The sequence below is a fragment of the Fringilla coelebs genome, assembly GCF_963513975.1.
Source record: "Fringilla coelebs genome assembly, chromosome: 3".
NCBI lineage: Eukaryota > Metazoa > Chordata > Aves > Passeriformes > Fringillidae > Fringilla > Fringilla coelebs.
This window is the reverse complement of record NC_140030.1, coordinates 45,017,507-45,042,423: the sequence shown is the minus strand read 5'-3', so window position 1 is coordinate 45,042,423 and position 24,917 is coordinate 45,017,507. Positions and strand designations below refer to the sequence as shown.

The 24,917-nt window shown below is 42.9% G+C and overlaps 1 protein-coding gene across 1 annotated transcript in view; it reads left to right on the top strand.

Moving 5' to 3' along the window:
• SCML4 (Scm polycomb group protein like 4) overlaps nt 1–24,571 on the top strand; it is a gene marked incomplete at both ends in the record, with an annotated part of 42,777 nt that extends 18,206 nt beyond the window's left edge. Inside the window, 3 exons of the mRNA XM_084202040.1 lie at nt 11,641–11,913; nt 19,956–20,101; nt 24,446–24,571. Coding sequence (XP_084058166.1) covers nt 11,641–11,913; nt 19,956–20,101; nt 24,446–24,571 — 545 coding nt within the window. The remainder of the gene's footprint in view (nt 1–11,640; nt 11,914–19,955; nt 20,102–24,445) is intronic.
• Between the last annotated feature and the right edge of the window lie 346 nt (nt 24,572–24,917).

Here is a 24,917-nt window from a genome sequence, read left to right as displayed (position 1 = left end):
TGTGGCACTGGCTGGAAGTAGGGGTCTATATGGAGCAGAAGCACCGCAGGCTGCTAGTGCCTCTGTCTGTAGGAAGGTGGGCTCCTCCTATCTACAAGCCCTCAAAAAGATGGTATGACAAGCACAATAGCAATGGACAATAGGAGTGTGACTAAGTAGGCAAGACACTGGCCTGGGAACTGGATTTTTATAAGAGACTTTCCTATTGACTATGTGGGCAAGCCACTCTTCCCTGCTGTGCCTTTATTTGAGTATGTGTCAAAGGAGGGCAATAATTCTTGCCAACATGTGCAAAGCCCTTCTAAAACAGCTAGGAAAAAAAGAATAATATGATAGAAAACCACATATTATTACAATCAATATTTTCTGTTGCAAGCACCAAATAAACAGCAGCTCAGAAGTTTCAAGCCCTGAGAGAGTAAGAAAAATGCTGTCTTTCCCCTTTCTAGTACCATAGCTTGTTTAATCTTGTCTTGTTGCATGCTATGAGGAACGACACTCCTGGCTTCTCAGCACACTCAGAATAAATGGCTTTTATGGCTATCAATAGCTTCAGTGCTCTTCAGCATTTAATTACCTGCAAAGGCCATTTATTGCCTCATATATTCCTCTACCATGATCATTATCCTTTAAACAATAAATAAAACATTAAGGTCACTCTTAAAGAGGGAGCAGAGACATCCAGCCAAAACAAAGTATAATATAAAAAGTTTATATGGTCTTTAGGGCTTTTGGATTGATGGCAGAACCTGCAGTACAGTTGAGAAAGGCTGGGATGGCTTCCTTCCTTCCTTCCTTCCTTCCTTCCTTCCTTCCTTCCTTCCTTCCTTCCTTCCTTCCTTCCTTCCTTCCTTCCTTCCTTCCTTCCTTCCTTCCTTCCTTCCTTCCTTCCTTCCTTCCTTCCTTCCTTCCTTCCTTCCTTCCTTCCTTCCTTCCTTCCTTCCTTCCTTCCTTCCTTCCTTCCTTCCTTCCTTCCTTCCTTCCTTCCTTCCTTCCTTCCTCCCTCCCTCCCTCCCTCCCTCCCTCCCTCCCTTCCTCCCTCCCTCCCTCCCCACCTGAAACAAGTGGCCACAGGGCAAGGCATCCATCCAAGGACCCCCCTGCTGAGGTCCTGCTTGCAGCTGGAGCACCATCCCAAGGACTGGCTTCCTAGAAGGAGGTGTCAAGGCTGGTAACTCTGGGGCAGAGCTGAAGGAGAGGCAGCTGGAGCTGCATGTTGCAGCCCAGAGGAGGGACAGGAACAGTTTAGGATGGTCCAAAGGATAGAAAGTCAAGGCAAGGGGTTGAAAGAGAAGAGAGAGGCAGTCAGTGCTCGTGTGGGGGGGTTTCATGAAGGTGGTAGCAGAGGCTTTAGCATTCAGACCCTTTCAGGCTAGATCAGAAGAAATTAATAAAATGTACGCTAAGGAGCAAATCCTGGCAGGAAGGAAAATAAGAGATGGATGGAAGAGAGAAAATTCAGCTGTGATGTATTTTGCCTGGACTCTATAGAATTGGCAGAATTGGATAAATTGAACTTTCTGACCTTTACGTTGTGAGATTATTGTTTGCTAACTCACAAATGAAGACTCTTTAAGTTTATGAAGTTGTATCTCTTTGTGGATGCTAAGCAATGAAGCTGTAAGCAGACATCTCTTCAGCAGCCAGCCCCAGGGAAATCCTATCCTCCTTCCCACTTTCTGCTGGGCAGTTTTACCTTCACTGACTTGGGAAGGAAGTTCATCCCTTTTGAAAAGCTACCCCTGTGGGGGAGGCACTGTGCTCTCAGCAGTGAGAGAGGAAAAGCCCAAAGACCTTTTTGTCCTTCAGCCCAAGATGTGCTCAGTGCCGTGGCACAGACACCAGCAGTGCTGGATATTGCCTGGGCTGCAGCCATGGAGGTTAGAAAAGACAGCCAAGCTATGAAATAGAATTTAAGGATGCTTTATTTCTCCATATCAAAGGGTATGCATAAGGAAAGGGGATGAAATGATGGGCATAAATGCATGAAGCATGATGGATGAGATCATATACACTACAGAAAAGAATACCCCTGGGTATATGCATTTTATTCAAGCTTTACAAGCAGTCATGTGGAGGAAGCACGGACACTTTCAGAGCCCTAGTCTGGTAAATTATGTGATTGTTACTCTGTTTTAGCTCCAGGTTTAGCTTTAACTTTGTTTTAACTGGTTAAGACCTTCTCCCTAGAGCTATATGATTCTTTCAGGAGTTAGTAGTCCAGGCTTTAATTTTAAATAGCTTAAATTAAAGTTGAAACAGGAATTTTCATTCCTGAACTTTTAAAATATTGATCCAAATACCTGTGATCCAATATACCAGTATTTCAAGCAGTCAGATGAGCTGGCCACAAGTCAGAACTGGGGATGGGACACCTCTGCAAGTGCTGCAAACATAAATTAATGTGACTCACCTGGTTTTCAAAGATACAAGTGTGAAAAAAGGTGAACATCAAGAGCCAGCACTTATTATGTAAAACAAGAAAGGTTTTGGAAGAAAGGGGAACTTCTCCTTGTGAATCTGGATGAGAGGGCCCTTGCTTCTGTGACTGCCTGGTATGTGGTGCCTATGGCAAGGCCTGGGCTTGCACCTCCATGGCAGGAAGAAAAGACAGCAGAGAGCGGGGAAAGGGAAACTGGTATTAAGGTTGCTTCAATATGACATGTTTCATACAAGATTCAGAATTTTTTCCACAGGAGATTACTGATTTTTACTTGGATGTTCTTCAGTTTTTTACATTCCTCATGTTGCTCTCTTTTTTAGCCTTTTATCGTCATCCCTCCCTTATCTGTCTTTATCTACCTTCTGTTTCTTTCTATCCTTTCCCAGTTCACTACAAAACAAATGGAAACCCACACACAGTGGGGTTTCCATGGAAATCATCCACAGTTTTTTCTTGAAAAATCTTGGCCACTTTTTAATCAACAGGGCTCCCCAGTTCCTTAGGATTCATTTGTTTGCAGTAATTATACGGAGTACATCAAATGCCTTTACGAAAGTAGTAACACGCAGCATCTGCCTGAAGAACATTAATCTGTTGGCAAAATGAGTGCAAAGCAGGGGATTAAAGCAATTAAGAGAGTACCAGAAGCAAATTGTTGGTGGTGACAAGCAGTTTGGTGTTTGTGCTGGCCGTGGACAGCAGAGAGCAACGTAAGGATGCAAGGCAAGGAGTTGCATCACCAGCAGCTGGTGATGGGCAAGAGAATTACACCCTCTGACTGAAAATAAGCTGCAAATAGTGGCTTGGGGAAGGGAATCAGATACCTTATGGTGGATTTCTCCACAGAAACATGAAGAAAAGGCTACAGAAGTGACTTAAACAAAAAGGTGGCAGTGGCTTGATGGTCTTTATCATAGAAGGTGGATTTAAGGGAAATGCAGTGAGGGTGAGGATGAGCCCCCAGGATGGGGGACCCCATCCCCTAGGATGGAGACCCAGGGTAAGCCCAGCTCCCCAGCAGCATGGCACAGTGCAGAACAGTGTTGTGGGAGGAAACTGGCTCTGCAGGAGCATGGAAAGAGGAGGGGATAAAAATGCTCAACAAATTGGTGAGTTCCTAGCTGCTGGGATTGAGGTCAGCCAGAGATGTCAGAAGCAGAAGCAAAGAAGACAGCAAAAGAAAGGTTTTGTGAAAGGGAACTAAGACTTCAGGGCTCATATATGTTGTACTTATATGGCAGAAGAAATATCAGAAAGTTCAGCAGAGCCACAGCACTGGGCAGGGAGAAATGGAACAAAGACTTTATAAAGATCTTATACTTGCACACAAACACGTGCACAGGCTCATGCTTTATATGTACTATTCTACCTCATTTCTGGATGAGAATATTATATTTATTAATGAGCAAACACAGCTCATTTTGCAGTCACTGCATTTTGCTTTAGACATCTCACTTCTTGTATCTCAAATTATTTGTTTTTCAAACAATAAAAAAATTACTGTTAAATATTTTAAGCCAGTACTAAGCAATATGATTAAGGGACATTCATCATGGTGGTAGCAAAACAGAAATGCACTAAGTACTTCATCTGCAGAGAATCCCAGTATATAATACCTTGAAATTTTCGAATAACAGTCATTTTCATGTAGTCTATTCTGTATACAGCTTTTTTGTGACTTCTATCAATGCTGATTTATAGGGATACAGAGTGCATTATAAACTACCTTGACAGAAAAACCCCTCCAGCTACTGCTAGAAGCTGGAAACGGAAAAGATCGATCGCAGCCTCTCCCATCTCCCTCTGCCATCACAGAACCATTGCTGTGCTGAGACACAAAACTATACAACCCTGATAAATCTTCTTCTCATGATGTACACTTTGGTATAACATAAAGGCAAGGGAGGAGGGAAGAGAGAGGAGGAGCAGGTCTGAAATCAGGTGGAAGAGACCAAAGGAAGACTTTTAGTACAGCCTAGATCCCTGTGTCATTGAAATCCCTTTGCCTGCACTCGTGCGTGCGCCTAAACAATTTGCCTGTGCTGTAACATAGGACTAAAACCTCTCTATTGTAACAAAATACATTTACTCAATCCTCCCCAAGCACTTTGAAAATGAAAAAAATTCCTCAATGGGTTATTTATTCACACGAGCACCTTTTATTATTAAATCTAATATATTTGTCAGCAGCTAGCATTTGAATTTACTCTACCTTTTTATTCAGTTTGGACAATAAAACCATGTTTATCTGTTCCCAGCTGGTTTCATTCCCTAGTTCTACTGCATTAAGCACAATGTGGCTGTTGTCTGGGCTGCAAACACTCAAGGGAAATTGTTTAAATAATGAAAAAAAAATTGCTTATGCTGAAGACCTAATCAGGACAACATTGGATTTTGGAAAATTCTCTAAAAAAGTTTAGATTCTTGATGTTAACTGACTGGCAGCTTCTCCTTGGGGGACTCAGCATTTCAGTTACTGCAAAGTATTTTTTAGCAGCTAGGACACAGCTAGATGATACATGGTGCAGTAAAGTCTCAGACTAAACCCTGGAGAATTCATTTCAGGTTTTATCTCCACAGTGTGACCATAGTTTCCGTGTTCATAATATCTGCATTCACAAGTGAATGAGGCATATTTACATTTTCCTGTGCTGACTGACTACTAACCCCCCCTTTTTTTCCCTGTGGATGCGACTGTGTGTTCCTGTAACCCATGCAAATGTTCTCCCCTGGACTAAAAACCACAGGCGTGACAGCCCTGGGCTGCCTGCTCTCTCCCTGCCTCTCTGCAGCAGCCTCAGGGATGCTGTGGTTCCCTGGGGACGTGTCTCCATGCCACTCCACCCTGGCAGGCAGCGAGCAGCTCAGCTCTGCTGTCACAAACCAGATGTCACTCCCCATAATGTTTCCCTTGTCCAGCCACGGGTTGGTGTGGAAAAGGCCTGGTCCTTGCCCAGCTGTGTAGGGGGCAGATGGATGCACCAGAGAGTGGTGCTGACACGGTACAGAAATATCTGCTAAGGGCTGACATCATATTTTCATTGTGCTGCATGTCTGGATGGGCAACGGAGCTAAAAGGAATGGGTTGGTGCTGTAATCCCAGAGTAAATCACAGCAGCCAGAGCTGGAAAGTCTTAATCTATCACAGGAGACTCTTATCTGTAGATAGATGCATGCAGGCTCAAACTGCAGGGAAGATAAGGGCCGTGGTACATTCCTGACTGGACTGAAATGTGTGAGGCTGTTTGGAAGAAACAGAAAAAATTCTTTTAAAATCTTTTAAGAGTTGATGTTTAAAACAGAATATAGCAGTTCAGAGCCAAGGCATATCTTTCACAATCTTAAATACTGTTTATACCTTTCTGCTCTTTCCCTCTCTGGCTTACGCTAGATTGAACTGATGGTTAAACTCATCTGAAGGATTTCCTCCTGCATTTCAGCATTTGCTTTTTGTGTTCCCCCACTTCTATTTTTCCTTTCATGAAGGCTGAGATGCAGGGTTTCTAAGCTGCTGCTTAAACCCGTCCCCTCCCCTCCCCCCACTCCTCCCACCTCCCTGATAGGGCAAATGCCATCCTTGTGCAGGGAGCAGGAGCCAGGCTCAGGAACTATAAAACACTGGCAAAGATAAAACCGTACAAAGAAGGAGCCTCTCGACAGGATTTTGACACTGTGGCTGGCTCCTCTCGAAATGACTTGGAGATGAAAAAAGGCTGTCCCTGGCTATGAGAAAGGAGAGGTCTGAGGAAGCTATGATATCATGCTGCTTAAAATATGGAGTTCACATCTGGTCAACCCATTATAGACAATATATGGTAGCACTTTAAAAGGTACAGGGAAGGGTCAGAGGGCAAAGCCCATCACTAAATGATATGAGGAATAGGAGACGACACAAAAAAGGAATAGTGGGGGCAGAGAAAAGAAAGACAGAAATAAATCTGTATTGACTGTGAGGAAAAGAAGTTAATGGGGAATTTAATTAAAGCAAAAACAAATGATTGAGCATTGCAGGTGGTAAAGTAAAAGGTTATGAAATGACATTTAAGTATTGTCCTAGAAGGAAGGGCAGTTGTCCTGGGAAGCTACTGGTGTGTAAAAAGGGACCTCCCTGGCTTGGGGATCAGTGTCCAGCATGCCCAGGGCAGGGAGTGTGGGTTTCCAGCAGCCTTCACCCAGATGCAGCCACTTCATGGCTGTGCAGGATATGGCCTGTTAGCTGGGAAAGGGAACTCTGGTCTCACTTCACTGCCCTGACCTTGGTCTCTGCTGTCCAAGAAGCAATCTGGGGATGAACCCAGAAAAAGGCATGGGAGTACCAGGAAAGGGGAATCTGGATCAATGAAAGTGTGAGATGGGTGGAAGGGGAGCAGCCTGGGGAGAAAATGGCTGTGAAAATCATATGTGTGGGAGGAGGGAAAATAGAAAAGAGAGATAGGGAAATAACTGGCAAAATGGGAAAAGAATGATGTAGGTGCAGGAAAGCAGTGTTAGAGCTAAGTCAAGATAGTGGTAATATGGCAGAAGAGAAGTAGGAAGAGGTCACAGGGAAGAACAGAGGGAGAAGCATGGATGGGGTATGGAGGCTGAGAGAGGTAAAGGGAGAGAAAGATGTAACACGAGCAGTGATGTGGGAGCAGCAGCAGGTGAGGAAAGTGGTGCAAGACGTTTGGCCTGAGAGCAGAGAAGGCAGAATAGAGTGTCTCTGGAGTGTACAAAGAGATTTAGCCTGTCGGAGAGATTCTAACAAATTAAGTTTGGGCTTTTTTTAAGATCTAGAAGAAAAAGTAAGAGATTAGATCTGCTCAGGAAAAGGTCAGCTAGAGATCATCTTTCCTGTGTATATACTATTCTTCATTTCCTGCTTGACTTGAAATTGATTTTCATTTGCTTTCCTAATGTACAATGAGAGTCAATTCTTTTGTCTTTCTGGAGTGTCCCTATTCCCAGATGCTACCAGAGGCCCAGTGTTTGTGTTCTGCAGTCACACATGCAACATGCATCCATGTGGCACTCCACAGTGGTAAATGAGTACTGCTGGGGCAAACAACACAACATTTTACAGAAGTGAGAGACAAAACAAGTGTTTTCCTTCATCCTAATGGAGAACTGAGATCTAGAGATGACAGATAACCTGACCAAGGTTGCTCCAGAGGTGGGATGTTAACTGCAGATTCTTAGGCTCTTTTAACTCGCAGCTGACAGATCTTCAGGATTTTGACTAGGAATCTTACAGACTGCTACTTTTAAGAAGCTCAGCTAAAGAAATGCACATTTTTAAATTGGGAAGGCAACTGTTGCTTTTTTCTCTCCTTTTTTGCATTTTAAGGTGTGCTGGACGTAACAGCCTTGGGCTTTTCCATCCAGCTGCCTGTTGACCATTCATGGAAAGGAAAACTGCCAAAATGGCTTAGGCATCTCAGGGTGGTGAGCACTTGTAACAGAGACTGTTGTGCTCAGAGCAAAAGCTTGCAGCAGCTTTCTCATAAATCCTTCTTTAAAGCATCGTGTACTAAATATGTGAGACTAGTCAGTCTCACATATAAATAAAACAAAATAAAATATGAAAATGAGTCAGAATACAGAAGGGCTAAGCTACAGATTTATGAACTGTTGCATTTTTAACCCCAATAGAGACTTATATTTTCTTCTATTGTCTCAAAAAAAGTGGTTTTTTCCTAATTGGCCAAAGTGGGATTAGAAGCTGTGATGGCTATTCACTTTATAAAGCTTTCTGGGAGCTTACAAAATGCAGATTTTTTTATGCGCATCATCAATGGAACCTCAAGTCATGCAGCTTCTCTGTGGTGCAAACCAACAGAGAGCTGGAAAAATAGGAACACAAAAGTTTCCACAGGGTTTTTTGGTTTTTGGGCAGTGGGCCACCTGAGATGATCCCTGCTCCCCTCGGTCCCATGAAGACATTCATATGACTTTTCAAATTCCCACTGGGGGACGTTTCACACAGTAATGAATGGAGGCTTTGGCTTGTTCCATGGCAATAGGCATCATCATTCCCATTGTGGAGCCCAGAGCAGAGATGTGGAATAAATTGATCTAGAGCAAGAAAAGTTAGGAACAGATCTGACAGAGATTGGCTCCTCATTGTAGTCTCGTACACAATTCATGGGTGTCCTTCCACAGGGACACTGTATCTGTACATGTCTTATTTCACACAGATTGTTGAGACAGTCTGACTTCCATCAAAAAATCCCTGGTGTCTGCTCAAAAATTTTGGAGTAATTTACATCCATGGCAATAAAAGCTATATGCTGTATATTGAGCAGGACTTTTTTAATGTGCTGTTTGTTGTTTTGATAGTCTATGTCTTCTTCATATTGTAATCATATTAAAAGAGCATTCTTTTCCTGGAATAAAGAGGTAATGATTCACAAGAGGGATAATTATTCCATGCAGTGCAGGCAGGATGCTGCAGAAAGAGCCATCTTCTTTATGCATAAGAGGCTTTTATTGCAAGTGTTCTACACAGTAATTAAATTCCTTTGAATGAGGAGGCTTGATTGGATTTTCTTTGGTTTATTGGGAGGAGTTTGAAAAGCAAGGTATTTAGCTCAATCGCTGTATAATTTTGGCATCTGTTGGAGGTTAGGGGAAAGGTTCAGAGTGTCTGATTCCCATTTCTCTTATGTGTTACGTTATCTGAACTCCCTTGAATTCAGTTGGATTACACCCTGTCTGTATTTGTATGAGAATCAAGCCCAGAAACTCCTGGCAGAAAGCAGCAGGACACCTGAATGCATGCTGTAAGAATCCAAATCATCTAAAGGAAAAATCCTTGCTGAAGGAAAGTTGCAGTTGCAAAGGCAAATGCCCAAAAGCAAGGAAATTTCACATTTGCAGCTTTCCTTCAGATTTGATGTTTGCCTTATGGAGAGTCCAGCCTTTGCCCTGAATGGGACAAAATTTTAAAAGAAGCAATAAAATAGAACAATGTAACAAAAATCTGCGCTGTGGCCTGACACACAAGCCAAGATGATGGCATGGCACAACTCCTGAGTATTTGAGTTATTGAGATAAATCATGTTGGTTTAACACCAACTATGGTAGACAGCTGCCAAGTAATGTTTTGGGGTTTTTTTAAGGAAAAGAGTGACAATATAAATTAAAAGGAATACTCTATCATATAGAGGCTCAACATCTATTAGCAATGGAGTTTGTGTCTTATGGCATGAATTACAGCACAAATTCTTCTTGTTACTCAATAAGGCTGCATAACACATCAGGAAGAGAGTGTTGCTCAGGCCAGGAAGCTGATGTGCGACACCATGGGGGAAATTTCACCTTGCTCAGATGTGTCTGGAGGGAGAATACTCATGATGAGGAAAATGGCCTTTTCAACAACTCAGGAAAATATCATGGGGCAATGGAAGGCACTTCTCTAATCTAGGGGCTCCCTGCCTGCCAGGTGTTAGCACCCAGTGGGAGGGGGAATCTCTAAAGTGCAGGTTGCCTGCAGGGTTCTGTGGAGGCTGGGATCTCATAGAGGTTTCCAAAGGCTCTGCTTGTATCCCAGTAGTGACACTGGGGCTGGGTGACAGGAGGGCTGGTTTTGTAGGGAGAATGGTAGTGGGAAAAAGGAGGAGGAAGACCTGTGGCAATCTTTTGTGGCAATAGGCCACAGGCAAAACAGGCAAATAGGAAAGACATAGATATGATGAAACCAAAGGAGGAAGACAGCGACACAGGCATGGAAGTGTCAGAGACAAACCTGAGCCTAAATGAGAGGGGGAAATGGGAAAAAATACCTGCATGCTGCAAAATGTGGAGATAAATCTGCCTTATGCCTGTGTGTTAGACCCCTAAGCAAAGGGAAGTGTAAGTCTCCCAAGTAGGTCTTGAAGGGCAAAATTTGGTTTATTTCCAGGAATCTGAAAAGCAAGGTATTTAGCTCCTACATAGTGTGAAAATTGCAATGGAGAGGACAGGAACCATCATAGCAATGGTTTGCAGTTGTCTGTGATGTTGGCACATCACAACCTGAGTCAGGTCCAAGTGACTCACACATAACATATAACTGTTCATGAAAAACCTTGGGTGTGCTCATCAGTCATCAAGCCTGTATCCTTGCGGGATACTGGGCCTGATGGATGTCTGCAGCTGAGGATGCTTCTGATTAATTTTGGTAATTGCAGCCAGAATGCTTTGCTTTATTACCTTCACTCCTTTCTACTGGCTGCCAGGCATTTTGAACCTAACAAACTGTCCTGTTGTCTTCCTCTGTCTCCTTCCTTTCAATCCTCTAGTCTTGGTGTATTTGAGGAGCACCAAGAGTCCCATTGGACCGGGGCTAAGTGGCCCAGGATTTTACAGAAAATGATATTGTAAGCTGACGCAGATGACTCATATCAGGCCATGGTTTCCCTCTTGTGACTCTACTGACTTTGAACAGTTGTGTTTCCCTTCACTGTTTATTAATTGTCAGCAAGGACCTCTCCTGGGGCCAGCTGTCTGTACAGAAAGTTGATAATGGAGTTATACTTTGTCACCAAAAAAAATGGGAATTCTGGATAAAAAATAATTTTTGTTTCAAGGGGTTGATTTTTTTTTTCACCCTGTTCAGGCGCCAATATGTGTAATGCCACTGGGTGGCTTCTATCCGGATAGCGAGGTCAGTGCTGATCCAGGCTCCTTGGGCGGGCAGTCTCGGGCCGGGCAGCTCACCTTCCGCAGGCCGGGTGTCCAAGCCCTAAGCGCCCTGCAGCCCTGGCCACCTTAGCAAGCTCAGGGATTATCAGCTCTTGGTGATTTTCAGCTCTTTTATAGCTTCAGCTCTTTGCTTGCTAAGGTGCTCGGCCGGCAGTGGCTTCCACAAAGCAGAGGGAGAGAGAGGAGGAGGCAGCCTCGGAGATTCCACGATGGTTTATTTGCAGAGAGTTCGAGAATGGTTCTGATGGCAGCTCTTCTGCCAGAATGGGGCAGGGTGGCCTCTTATATAGGGTTAGGGGGATTGGGAACTGACCAATTTTAAGGGTCAGGGAGAATGGCCTATGGGGTCACAGAGAGATAAGCTAGGCCAGCAGCACCTAAGTGAAGACTCCAGGCATAGCTACTGTGACCAGCATTCCCGTATCTCTAGGCCTCCACACGCCAAGAGGCTCTAGCCATCTCAGCATCTGCTACAGTTGATAAAAAAGTTTCTGTTTTACTGATGTTTATTTTGTGTCTCGCCTCCTGAGCAGAGACAGTTATACCTGAGGACTACCTGGCCGATGCTCCAAGCAGGAAGCAGTACGGTGTGGATCCTGCCGACGCTGCCTTGGGCTCCATGGGCTCCGCGTACGCCGTGCGTCAGAGTCCTGCAGATGGACACCCTGCTGGAGGCTCCTCTTCCTCCTGCAGCCATCGTCCTGCCCACACGTCTTCAGGGGGGTCCTCAGCTACTGGCCTGCGGCATCAGACCTCCAGCCCTACCAGGAATGGGGCCTATCTTGAAGGAAACCACCAAAGAAGTGGTAATGTAACATCTTCCATTTAGCAATGTGTGCTGCTATGCTGGTGCTGTGCTGCAGTCTTAACTCATTCCCAAATTCCCAAGAAATGAGTAAGGTGGTTCTGTGATGGAATCCATCCAGACCACTCCTGCTTCCATTTAGAAGGGGGAATAATAACCTGTGTAAACAAAAAATCAGTCTGTTCACCATTAAGTAAAAAGGTTTTCTAATGCTGTTGTTATGTAAACATATGCATTACATATAACTGTGTGGCAATCACACCTGTTATTATCAGCTCAGACGTATAGACATTAATACATAAAGCCTTCCTCCCAAAAATTTATACTGCCTACAGGCAGGTTCCTGTTATTTGTGTGACACCAGCTGTGTACAAGATGTGATGCAGAGCAAACCCAAATATTAGTGCCTACCTCAAAGCATTTACCCAGAGGTTTTGCTTCCTAGCTCTGTGCCCATCCTGCCCCTTAATTACATACCAAGCCAGATTTTGCTTGAAAAAGACTCCTCAACAAAACATATGTTTTTAAAAATCCTTCAGCTCATGGCTTAAGGCTCTTTTATTCTCCGGGCAGCAAAGGCATAAGAATTTTATCTGCAAATTCAAGAAATGCCATGGAAACCACTGCATTCAATGATTCTTCTTCTCTTTCTCTGTATTTTCGTTCAGTTACCATTTGCCAGGGCAGTTGCTCTGCTCGTCCACTACAGTTCCTAGTGGCCATGCTTTTTTTTCCTCTTGAAATTACCCAAGTTCATCAGATGGGTTAGCTATTTCACTGAACTTCAGTTAACTTTGTTTGCATTTTCCAAATTCTCAGTCAACAGGTCTTTGTCAGTAGTGATGCCAACAGTGTCTTCACCCCTTACTAATTATTCAAACTTCATGTACGCATTTTTCATTCTGATGACAGATCTAACAAAGGAGTCAAATGTCTCAGCCATTTTAAAGTCATTAATTTTTTTCCATTCCTCATTTATTAATGGAATCTACTGCCACTCTAGTACTATTTTTTTTAAAATCTTGATATATTTGCAGAAGATTACTGGTTCCCCTAGCCCCTTTGTCTACCATTATCTCATTACACTGTCTTTTTGCCCTTGCATTTCCCTTGGAAGCTTCCATTGATTCTGCATATTCTTGCTTGGAAGCCATTCCAGAGCCTCTTTCTAGTATCCTTTGCTTAATCTTTACTTAATTCTTTCACATTCTTCACCTCCCCAATATCTGTATTATTTCTTGTTCCTGAACTTTCACTATTTAATATTCTAGAACATTATTCTTCCAAAATATGTATTACAAGTATTTACCTCTGTATTTATTTGTTTATCTAAGTTTGCCTTCTCAGATATTCAATACCCACCCAAAACTATCACTGACTTTGCTATTATTTTTACACACTTGCTTCCCTGGTTTAGCCATGTGTTAGTCTATTATAGAGACCACTGATAAGTGTTTGGTTCTCGTAATTACCTCATTCTTTACTAACAGAGTTAACTCAAAGCAAAGTGGATAGTACAGAAATACACTGCAACCAGCTTGTAAAAGTTTGTCACTAGGAACTGGTGGCCTTAGTTACAAAGAAAAGGAAATGAAAAGCCATTTTCTTTCAGATCTTGTTCACTGCCTCTCAGGCTGGCATAATCAGGTGCTGGAAGCACAAGAGGTTCACTGTGCAGAGGATTCATTTACCCCTCTCCTACCACTTCCTTAGAGCCTCCTAGCAGAGCTGGGACCCTTTCACCAAGCTTTATAGTTGGCAGCTCTGAGGAGCCAAGATTTAACAATGTTGATACTTACTTGCCTTAAAAATCTTGATCATTCTTTTTTGGGATCAGTCATTGTCTCTTTGTAGCACATATGAAGAGCCAGGGCAGTTCAGAGCAAAGGTCTGTCTAGCCACACATCTTGTCTCCAGCAGGAAACAGCAGCGTGCCCCAAGGAAAGGGACAAATGCAGAGATGGTGGTGCATCCCCCTCTGCCCTCAGAAATTTGTGGCTCAAAGACTTCCTCAGCCAGAGGTGATAGATTCATACATAGTAACCCTTCACAGATATTTTTTCCTCTGGTCCACTTGGTGGCTTACTGAATACTTTGTGAATTTTCAGAATTTACAGAACTTTGGTATGTAAGAACGTGTGTTGTGTGGAGAAAACCCCTGGTATCAGGGGACAGAAACTATGTTCAAGGGACTGAAACTTAAAATCAGAGCTTTTTAAGCTTGTTCAGCTACATTGCTTTCCCTTTTTATTTTAGACTTTGAATGTCACTGTTTCCCAGTCTTGGCCAGTGTTGTGTGAAACCTCCATGTAGTGCTGAGCAGGAAGCTAAAATTCAGGAGACACCCCCATCTCTCTTTTCATGACTTCGCACAAAATCTGCAGTCTTTACAAAATGGAAGGCTGAAATATGGCTCATGTGTTTTTTCCAGAACTGAATCAACAAAAAAAGTCACTGTATTTCTCAGGCTTAAAACCATTAAAAGCACTTTGAGGAACAAAGAGGGCGAGATTGCTTTTGAACCAGGCATCCATGACATGAGTGCCTCTGAAGCAGTCACAAGTGACTTGAAACTGCTACATATACTACCTGGGCTTAACAGAACTCATCCCAAAACAGCTTAGTAGTTTTTATGTGACAATCATTCGACACTTGCATAGCCTAGAGGTCTCTGGGTCATTTGGCCAGCTCAACAGTAAAGGCTTCCTAAAACAGAAATGTATGCAGTGATCACCATTAAAATGGTTTTGGATTCATTTGTATTGTTGGAGTTTTGCTAATTTTTAGGCATTTATTAGTCCTGGTATCACGCATTGTAGATTAGGGTCTATCATGGGTGATAGGGTAGAGGTAGGGTGTAGGGTTTGCCTACATGCCGAGGTCCCTAACAATCTGTGCACGTGTTTTTCTTCCTTCTAGGCATAATTTATACGTTGCTGAATCATAAGCAAGCAAAGATGAGTAAGTGGAGCATGTCAGTCTCTGTTCTTATCCTCTTCAGTTTGTATACTTATGAGGCAGAGACGGGCTCATTAAAAAGAGGAAGAATTTATCTCTGAAACCTCAAACCAATCCTGTTTATTTATGGATAGTTTTGAAAAATAGCTTGCCTTATTTATCATGGTGGGCAAATATCATGGAAAAAGCCATAATCATAAAACACATCTCAGTGCATAGCAGAACATGTCTTTCAAGCGGAATGGATGAGATTAAACCTCAAAGCTCTCATTAATGCGATCGGAAGCTTGGTGCCTAATTCTCCTTGATTATGCTAAAAAATTCTGAAAAAAAAGATGTAAACAAAAAATCTCATTTCAGAAAGCCAGTTGGGGCTGCAAACAGATAAACATGTGCTTTCCTGTCATCATTTGCCAAATTGAAGCTTTTAAATTAGGGAAGGAATGGTCAAGGACATAATAAACCTTTCCAAGCCTGCTTACATAACAGACAAAGCCTTTATCCCAAGTATGAAGAATTGTGTGCTCAACCACAATATAATAACCTTAACCTTGCCCTGTAGCTTGTTATTTTTATGGAGATTTTATTATCCAGTATTAGCAGTTAATTATTATCACCTGAGGGTCTTTGTTAAAGGGGCAGTCCTGCTTATTAGTACATGTATTTTCTGAAAACGTCTGGGGCCATGGGAGTTGAAATTTCTCTTTTTCCAGAACAATGCTGCAAGCAGCTCAAGGGGGGCAGATCCAGCATCGCCCCAAGGCAAAGGAGCTGCTGATGGCATTGTGAGCCTCAGCACTGGATTCAGCAAATACAGCCTGCCTGCTAATTTTTGAGGACATTTAGGTCTGAAACTTTCAGTGCTTCCAGCGAGCCGCCTTTTTGTTTCACCGACAAAGGAGAGGCAAAGCAAGAAAAGGCCAGATAAATATTTAATATCCACGTCTCGTGCAGGTGGATGCTGGCTGCTCCTGCAGCGGGCGGAGGAGCACCTGCGATGCTGCATCCCCGCACGGCGCTGCCAGCGGGAGCGCCTGCCACGCTGCCGGGACAGGGACTCTGCTGTGACGCGTTGCAAGGCGGAGGACACCAGGCAGGTGGTGCCAACACGTCCTGCCAGCCCCGGCCAGTGCAAACAGATGTGATGTGCTGAGCCTGATCTTTGCAGGGCTCTCTGCTGATCGTGGCTTGTCAACACCCTGCCCCGCCCCACGCATCCTGTAGTTGTGTTCTCCCAGACGCCTGCTTGTCTGACGCATCTCTTCTTCTCCTGCTTGGTGTGCCCTAGATTTTTAGAAAAGTGTCTTAAAGCCTTCCTCCTTTCCTTCTTTGTAGTGGGGGGGTGGTTTGTTTTTTAAAATAATTCCCATTCCTCTGCACCTTTGAGGGTCTGCTACTTCTGCTTAGTTTCAGTAGATCTGCTACTCCTTATTATCTGCTCCAGTGCAATCAGAGAGAACCTTTTAAAATTTCATTCCCACCCCCTTCCCCTGAGGCAAAGAAATCATTTAGGCCTGCAGCAATATTAAAGTTCATCTGTCACTCCCTTTCCACTCTTATCTATCAATGACTGTAGTCCCTCTGGGCTCTGTTTGTTTGCCAAGAACATATTTAGGGAGTCTGTTATTTGTCTTTCCTTCTTTTGCAGGTTTAACTCCATTTTAGCGTTTTGTTTCCTCGTCATGCCTCTGCAGCCATTTGGCTGTTGGCTCTGTCTCCATTCTCCTTCTCAGGAGAGTCCAGAGGATAGAGATGAGTGGCAGAGAAAAGTGTGGGGTGAGAACTCAGAATGAGCCAGGCCACCTCTTTCTCTCAGCTTCACTCAGCTTTTGTCACTGACCTGGTAATTCTAGCTGTTTCTGTGTGGGCAATGGTCTTGACTGGGATGCCTGGAGATGTTCCCCTGCAGAGGAACCTTTTCACTGTCCTTCCCCAATATGGTTTGAGGCAGGAGGGGAAAGTGCTTCCCTCTGATTACCTAAATTTCCATATCTCATTCCATTAATTTGACAAATTTTTGCCACCTGTCAAAAACAGGAAATTGGATTTGACCTAGATTATGATCTCTAAAAATAATTATTGGTCGCAAGCACTCCCATCTCTTTGTAATCTGAGTATTCATTATCATCTTGATTAATTCTGATGACAGGATGGCATAGGATACCCAGGAGACATGAGACTTCCTCATTTATCTAATTCTTAGGTTAAGTGTGAATACCTTCAGATATGAAAAGAATGTATAGCACTTGCCCTGCTGCCATCAAACACTTTTGTGCTTCATATAATCTTTCACCAAAGTGGTGCTATTGAAAGAAACCCCATGCCTTTGTGTAGACATGAAATGATCTATTTTCTTTTGTAAATTGAGAAATTACACTCAGATGGGTAAACTACGATGTTAAAAAGCCAAATAAATTAATCAACAAAATAAATTATGAAATATATGGAAAAACAGATTGTTTCCAGACTCATCAGCTAAAACCTGATATTTTGCTTCAAACTGGGGGTATCTCAGTTTTATTAATAACATGTAAAGGTAGCTCCTTTCACACAAGTAAATTAACACACCTTAATTCATGAAAAAGCAGCAGAGAATCTGAAACTTGATACTAGGTAGGTATATAAAGATAAAAAAGTTATTTGAAGAATTAATATTGACACATAATTCTTGTTTGTATATTATACTATCCCTCAGGCGTGGATTTGAAAGGGTTATCTTCACCTGCTAGGGTCTGGAAGAGGGAAGAGTTCTAGCCATGCAGTCTCTTTAGAAAGGTCATTTATATATTTGTCTTTCAGAAATCACATTTATGCTATTGATTCCTGGATTGTAAAGGAGTGAATAGATTCCCCCTGTCATTTCAACCTTTTCTTCTCATCTCCCTTCCTTTTATTACAGATACTTCCAATACCCGTGAAGGCTCCCAGCTGCACTTGGGGCTCTCTGCTCCCCTTTGCCCTTTCCTGGGCAGGTTGCAGGCTGGAGTCAGTGGGCTGCAGGCTGCCCTTTCTGTTCCTGGTGTAAATCCCAGGCTAAGTCCTCTGGGCTTTCCTTACGTTTATACAAATTTAAGGGAAAAAGTATTCTCCTTAGTAGTGGCACATTTCCGTTGACCATGTTGTGGCAGTAGCAGAGAAACTTCTGCAGTCTTTTGGTCACAGCAAAACCTTTCTCTCCTCCCTCTATTTTCTGACTAGTTTGCAAAGGCCTGATCTTTTTCCTGACCTTTGGTCTGAGGTGATGCAGTGCCCGATGCCTCCACACATCAGCTCTCATCCAAACCATTGACAGACCATGAAGGGGAGAAATAGCCCTGTGTCTCCAAGACAGGTCTCAGTTCTCCCACTGTCCCTGACAGAGTTCCTTATTTTCCCTGATGATCCAGGGGTTGGCCAAGACTACCCTGTTCATTGTTTTGCACTCTCTGTCTTCATTGTTTCATGCCAAAGGCTCCAGATGGTGTCTGTACCATCGTGTATTGCATTTTTTCTGTGAGCAGAGCCCAGGGTCACCTGAGTCCATACAAACACCGGTCCTCACTGTCTAATTAAAAGGACCTGCGGCTGTTCCTTGTCCTTTGTATCCAGAACAGTGACTTAGCAAATGAGAGTGCAATTATCATGATATTTACATCTCATCTCATTATGAAAACCGTCGACCAGATTTGCACATTCATAGCACTGCTGCTTTCTGGAGTTCATTCTAAGTAACTGCAAATACACCTCGTTACATTATACTGTAAGATGAGCATGGTGCAAAGGGAAAAAGGACAAATATGCACATAAACCCATTATTGGGTGTATATGGGCAGAGTCTCAGCTAATATAAATCACCAGAGCTCTATTGAAGTCAATGAAATGACAATCAACACAAGCCCCAAACCCACATTTACTCACATGCCTTAGGATTGTGTCATGCATGGAGATTCTCACACATTTCATCTGTCTTTTTAAGCTCAGTGATTCTCTGGAGAGCTCATCCCTTCTCTCCTCAGCAGTTGGGATTGTCTCTTGGCTACTTGGGGCATTTCCAGGCTCTAGTTTAGGTGTCTGTGATCTCCCTCTACACTCTTCCATTTGATTTCTGGTATTCTGCAGTGTGTACTTGCTTTCCATTTGCACTTCTCTCATTAAAAACTGGGCCTTGACAGAAAGAGATGAGCAGATGTGAGAAAGTAACATTTAATGCTTCTGTGTGCTGCTGCCTGCTAATGCAAAGTTTGCTTGGTGTGGGTGTAAACAAATGGAAACAGCTTTCCTGTAACCTAGCATAATATAGTTCTTGTTGTAAAAAAGCAGCGTAAGTGGGGTTACAAATTATATTCAGGTGAAGATTGAGATTTATAATTCTGCAGAGACTAAGAATAAAAACATTAATGCACTTTCATTCCAATGTGCCTTTATTCATTTGATTTAAAGCTACAACAAGCTGAAGTCATCTTAAATCATTGAGGGGTTATACCATTAAAAAGTCACATGTGCAATGTTCATCTTCACATGTTTTAGTAACTTCCCAAATTGGCATTCACTGGGGACCATCAGCTTTGTGAGAGACTAAGATTTGGAAGATACGGACCAAAAACCTTCAGCTAAGCTCTAAAAGAAGTATGAATATCTGAATACAAATTTTAAAACCCTGTTTGCTAAATCCTGATTTTATCCTCTAGCCTTCACATTCAATGGCAAACTCCTTTGTTTAGTGCTGAAGAACTTTTCTCTCCAGGTGTGAGGGTGGTGTCTTCTTGAGCCAAGATCCCCGCTGCTGCAGATCAGACAGCAGGGGCAGCTTGGTTTAAGAGCCTGGCAGCTGGTACATTTTTCCTTCCCCAGCAGGGACCTAAGGGTTTCATGTTTTTTAACACAATTCACCAGCTGGGATCATGGCTCCCAATAAGCAGTCAGATTGGAAACTTCTGCAAGTCCCCTTTTTCCCCTATGCCACCATCTCAGGCCAATACTTGCACTCAGAGATCCAATGTCCAGGGCTGCAGTGAGGCTGCCAAAGCCCTGCACTCTCACAATCCCAAACCGAGGAAACCTCTGGATGCCATTTTAATGCACTGTTGTGGGCTTTTTGTACCATAGCCTCAAGTCCTTCACCTGAACAACAAGATGCAGCTCGGCCATCAAGCAAGAATCCTTTGACCTGGACGGTGGATGATGTGGTGTGGTTTGTGAAGGATGCAGACCCTCAAGCTTTAGGCCCTCATGTGGAGCTCTTCAGAAAACACGTATGTAGAAGGCAACCCTTACCACCTCTAGGTAAATTAAGTCACAAGAAACAGACAGCACACGTCACACATAACCCCTCAACTGCCTTGGGCTTCCTCAACCTGGTTGAATGCAGGGCCTAGCATGGAGTTCAGCACCTCTGGAGGGTTTGGGCTAAAGAAATTTCACTTATCCCTTGAGATGGTGGTTAAACAGCAGGATGGGCCAGATCATTGAAGGTCCCTTCCAACTGAAACCGTTCTATTCTATTCTATTCTATTCTATTCTATTCTATTCTATTCTATTCTATTCTATTCTATTCTTTTCCATGCCATGCCATTCCATGCCATGCCATTCCATGCCATTCCATTCCATTCCATGCCATTCCATTCCATTCCATTCCATTCCATTCCATTCCATTCCATGCCATTCCACTCTGTTTTGTGCTCTGTTATGCTACACTATTCATTTCTACGTCAATGGGGACACCATAACGGTGTCTTTAGAAAATGCTCACTGTTCTCAGCTACTCCAGCATAAATTGTTTCTATGCCAAGCCTTAGAGAAAGCACTGAGGATCTGGTGCTCATTTATCATTGTCAGATTGGCACAAAAAAGCCTCGTTTCAATGACAATTTTTTTCTCAGGATATATATGATTCTTCTCTGAAGAGCATTTTTTATGTGTCTCTAGATATTTAGCAAGAGAACCCAAAGCAGCCAATATTTTAATCTTTTCTCCCTCAGTATTATGTAACTACATAACCAAATTTAACAGACCTGCTGATTCTCTAGAGGATATGATAGTTGCTTTTGTGAGGATAACCTCCAGTGCTGGAAATTTTATTATCCTTAATTAGTAAAGGGGAGACTTGTCTAATCTGGAGTTTCTTGTTCTGCTGCTGTATATGGACTTGACACCAATGTATCTATTAGCAATTTTTTTCTTCTCTATCTCTCCTTAATCAATTCAGTCTGGCTATGAAAAATGGATTTTACCCTAAAAGTGACTTGTTTGTGTTTGGCTGGGGGTCATAAGTTTTCATGTAAGTGCCTGGACCTAGGTCTAAATGAGAATTGCTCTCCAGCACTTAGTGCTGAGCAGCACCCCCAGTGCTGCAGAGACAGCAAGAGGGCTTGATCATTCCTTGACCCTATGCCATCAGAGAGAAGTGGAGCTGTGGAGCTGCAGATGAGAGCTGAGGGATGAGAGCTGAGGGTAGTAAATGGACTTCCAGCTACACTCTGCCTCCAGGGCTTCCAGGTACAGGAGAGGAGGTGGCTGAGGAACAGCTGAAAATTAAGATGACCACAGGTCCTGGTGTCTGCTCACCCTAGGAAGGTGTTGAGGCCATCTGCCATTCTGTAGACAGGTCTGTGGGATGAGAACAACAGCAGGCACAGCGGTGTAGGGCCAAATCTGCAGGTCCAGGTTAGATGCTGGCCTACCTTTCCTGCCTTCTGCCTTATACGCTGATAATGAAAGCATGGCCTATAGCAGTCATGTGGGCAACCAGGCAGATAAACAAGCCACCTTCAGACTTGAAGGAACTTGCTATAAAATTAGTTTCTCACAATATCAAAAGGGGCTGTGCATCAAGAGAAAATCTTCATGCAAGAGAGTGAGAATTTACATGGTCTGAGGCATACAGGTATATCCCAAAGGGAAAAAACCCAACTTTTAAAGTTTTTATTGTAACTATGGAGAGTGCAAAAAGCATTAATTTTGTCGAGTTTCCATTTGTAACAAAGTATGCTTTTACGTAGCAGCAGGGCCTGGGAATGCTCCAGGCAGTGATGGGCCAGCTGCGCTGGAGAATGCCATGATACTGCAGCTGCTCTGCAACCAAAGAGATCAAGCTAAATTGCCACTAAAGACTGTCCCTGTCATCCTTTGTTGCACACCCAGCACCCATGGGCTCTACTTATCATTGGTTTCCTTGTAAAATATGCCATAGGTGTGAGAACCTGGGTATGATTGCCACACAACTCAATTCAATTACACTTTTGAGTTATATATAGCCCTGCAATTTTTCAGCCTTCAAACCTCATCTGGATTAGCACAAAGACCCCAGGGGTGAGAGACAAGTGATTAGTCCATTAACCTCAGCCATATCTTCCTGTATGTTCAATCTTTCCATGGAGCAGGTGCATAATTTACTTAGAAGCACTTACTGTCATTGACAAGGCCCAGCTAGCGCCCAGAATAGTTGCTTTGGCAATCAGCTCATCTGAGCTGGGAGAGAGAGGCTGCTGGGACCAGCAGGAAGAAAACAGCTGGAGGATGTATCCTGAACATGGGCAGTGTGCTTTCCTACTGCTCTACCAGGCCATTTGGGTGCTGACCTCAGTCCTCAGAGCTCTTCCAGCCTGCAGCCACATCCTTCACTGCCCCCAAAGGCGCTGCAGGATGTCCTGGCTCTGTCTGCTCTTCCCACCGGGAGCAGCTTTGCTTCTTGCCAAGACACCTGAGGAGCTCTGTCACAGGTAGCTCCTGAGAGTGTCCTCCAAAGACTGAGAAATTTCCTGCACCTCCCATCAGCTGTTTCCTGCTCTGTCAGCAGGTCTGTGTGCCAAGGACAGCTGAGCTCATCGCTGATGGAGCTCTTGGTCTCACGGAAAGGAGCCGCTGCCCTGGCCAGGGACCTTGCAGCAGCACCGTGTGAGATCCCGTGGAGACTCCATCAGCAGGAAAGACTTGGCAGAAAGATAGGGGGAAAGGAACTGGAGGAGGGGGAAGGTGGCCCTGATGGCACTGAATGTTACCAGTTCCAGACCTGGTTCAAAATCTGCTGTGGCTAATGTACATGTGGGAACCACGTTATCAAAGTCTTCTTTTTAAAAATTATTTTTAAAAGGGCTGACACAGTAATACTGTAAAGAAGTCAAGCCAAGAATATGCACAGGGAAATGGCTAATATGGGCTATTTAATTGGATATGAATGCTCCCTCTGGCATACTATTGTCATGGAGTTTAATCTTGACCCCTACACAGTAATAATAATGGAAATAATAAAATGCTGAACTCAACATTTAGAAGCAGCTGCCTGCACACCTGACCCTTGACAGTGTTTTTACCCTATGGCACCACAGCTAAAGGAGTTCTTATTTTATTTCTTAGGCAAATAGTAATTATATGTAACACTTATTCTAACTTTACATTAGCTTCCTTAAAATAATGGCAAGGAGAGCGGGGAGGTGGAGAGAGTTTCTATTATGGATAGAGTGGGGGTTGCAAAATGAGGAGCATTAATTGATTGAGTTAATCAGAAAGTGACCTTAACTGCTCATCAGATAAATCACCTAGTGAATGGAATAATAATGATCAGGGCAAATTAGGATCCATAGCGTTGCTTAATAAGTAGGCAATGGATCACAGTGGAAAGATCTGACCATCAAAACCATGGATCACAGTGTAGACAGCATTGCTGTGTGTGTATCTGTGTATGTGTATGCACACACACATAGCACTCGTGATGTTTTAGCTCTGACACTCCAAGTGTGTAAATGTGCTGGAAGCTGTGGGAATGGGTAGTATTTTTTGGCAGATCCACTGATAGTGTCAGGAAAAAAGGCTTTGGGTCCAAGGAAGAACAGTACAGCTGAAAGCATCTGTATTCTTCAGCCCATAATAAAGGAGAGTCTGTTTCTCTGTGGGCTCAGGCTTCTTTTGCAGTAGTACTTCATAATTTCAAAAGGTTTTCAAGCCAACAGTTCTGGGATAAACAGCTTAGCTTGATGGCAATTTCCTCCACTTACATGAGGGTTAAATTAAAATTTAGCAAATTTAATAATAAATGCAATTAAAGAAGCAAGTTACTACTGTCTTCAATCTGAGAAAAAACCATATATATGAAAACCCATATATATATATATGCACACACACACACACACACACATATGCAGGTATGCCATATACTTGCATCACTGGGTATAAGTGTACTGGGGATATGAAACTGAGATCCAGAGGTGTTCTATTAGCAGTTTAATATGGCTACATCCTTTTCTGTCTCCATCATTCATACCTTTCTCTCAAGGCTGACTGCCTTTTCTCAGAATTGCACTTAGAGCAACACTGATTTTTTAAAAAATCTACTTTTAATTGCAAAATAAATTGAAAACCTAAACTAAACTTATAGTTCCTTGAAGAATAAAAAGCAGTATTTAATTACACCTTCCTTTATGGCTTCCTTCTATCACACCTCAGATTTCAATTTTTTAAATGAAATTTCGAAATGCATGATATTTTAGGTAGCTCTACCCTAAATGACACGCTGTTTCTAATTCACCTTGTTTAACGTGTCAGGACACAGCGCTTAAGGGGGGGTTAACACATTTGATTCTCTTCCTCTCTTTTGAAACCAGGAAATTGATGGCAATGCTTTGTTACTGCTGAAAAGCGACATGATCATGAAATACCTGGGGCTGAAATTGGGACCAGCACTGAAACTGTGTTACCACATTGATAAGCTCAAGCAAGCCAAGTTCTAATAATTTCTTGAACAACAGAATCTGAGCTAAATCTAGATGGAAGACTAAAGGTAACATGTTGCCTTACAGAAATGCATTCATTTGCAGATTGCTTTTCCTTCTTTTTTATCAAAGACTTTGTCTTTTTAAACATTTGTGCGTTGTCACCTTTTTTTAATCCAATGGGATCTTTTGGGCTGCTTTGTGTTAATAATTTGCCAAAAAGTATATAATTACAATAATTATTTTGTATCATTAATATTATTATGATTATAGTAAGTCTTATTTTTGTAACCAGAAGTGGGAAATCAAAACCAAACACAGCTACAGCATATGCATAGGACTGCTAGAAGACAAACCAAGAGTC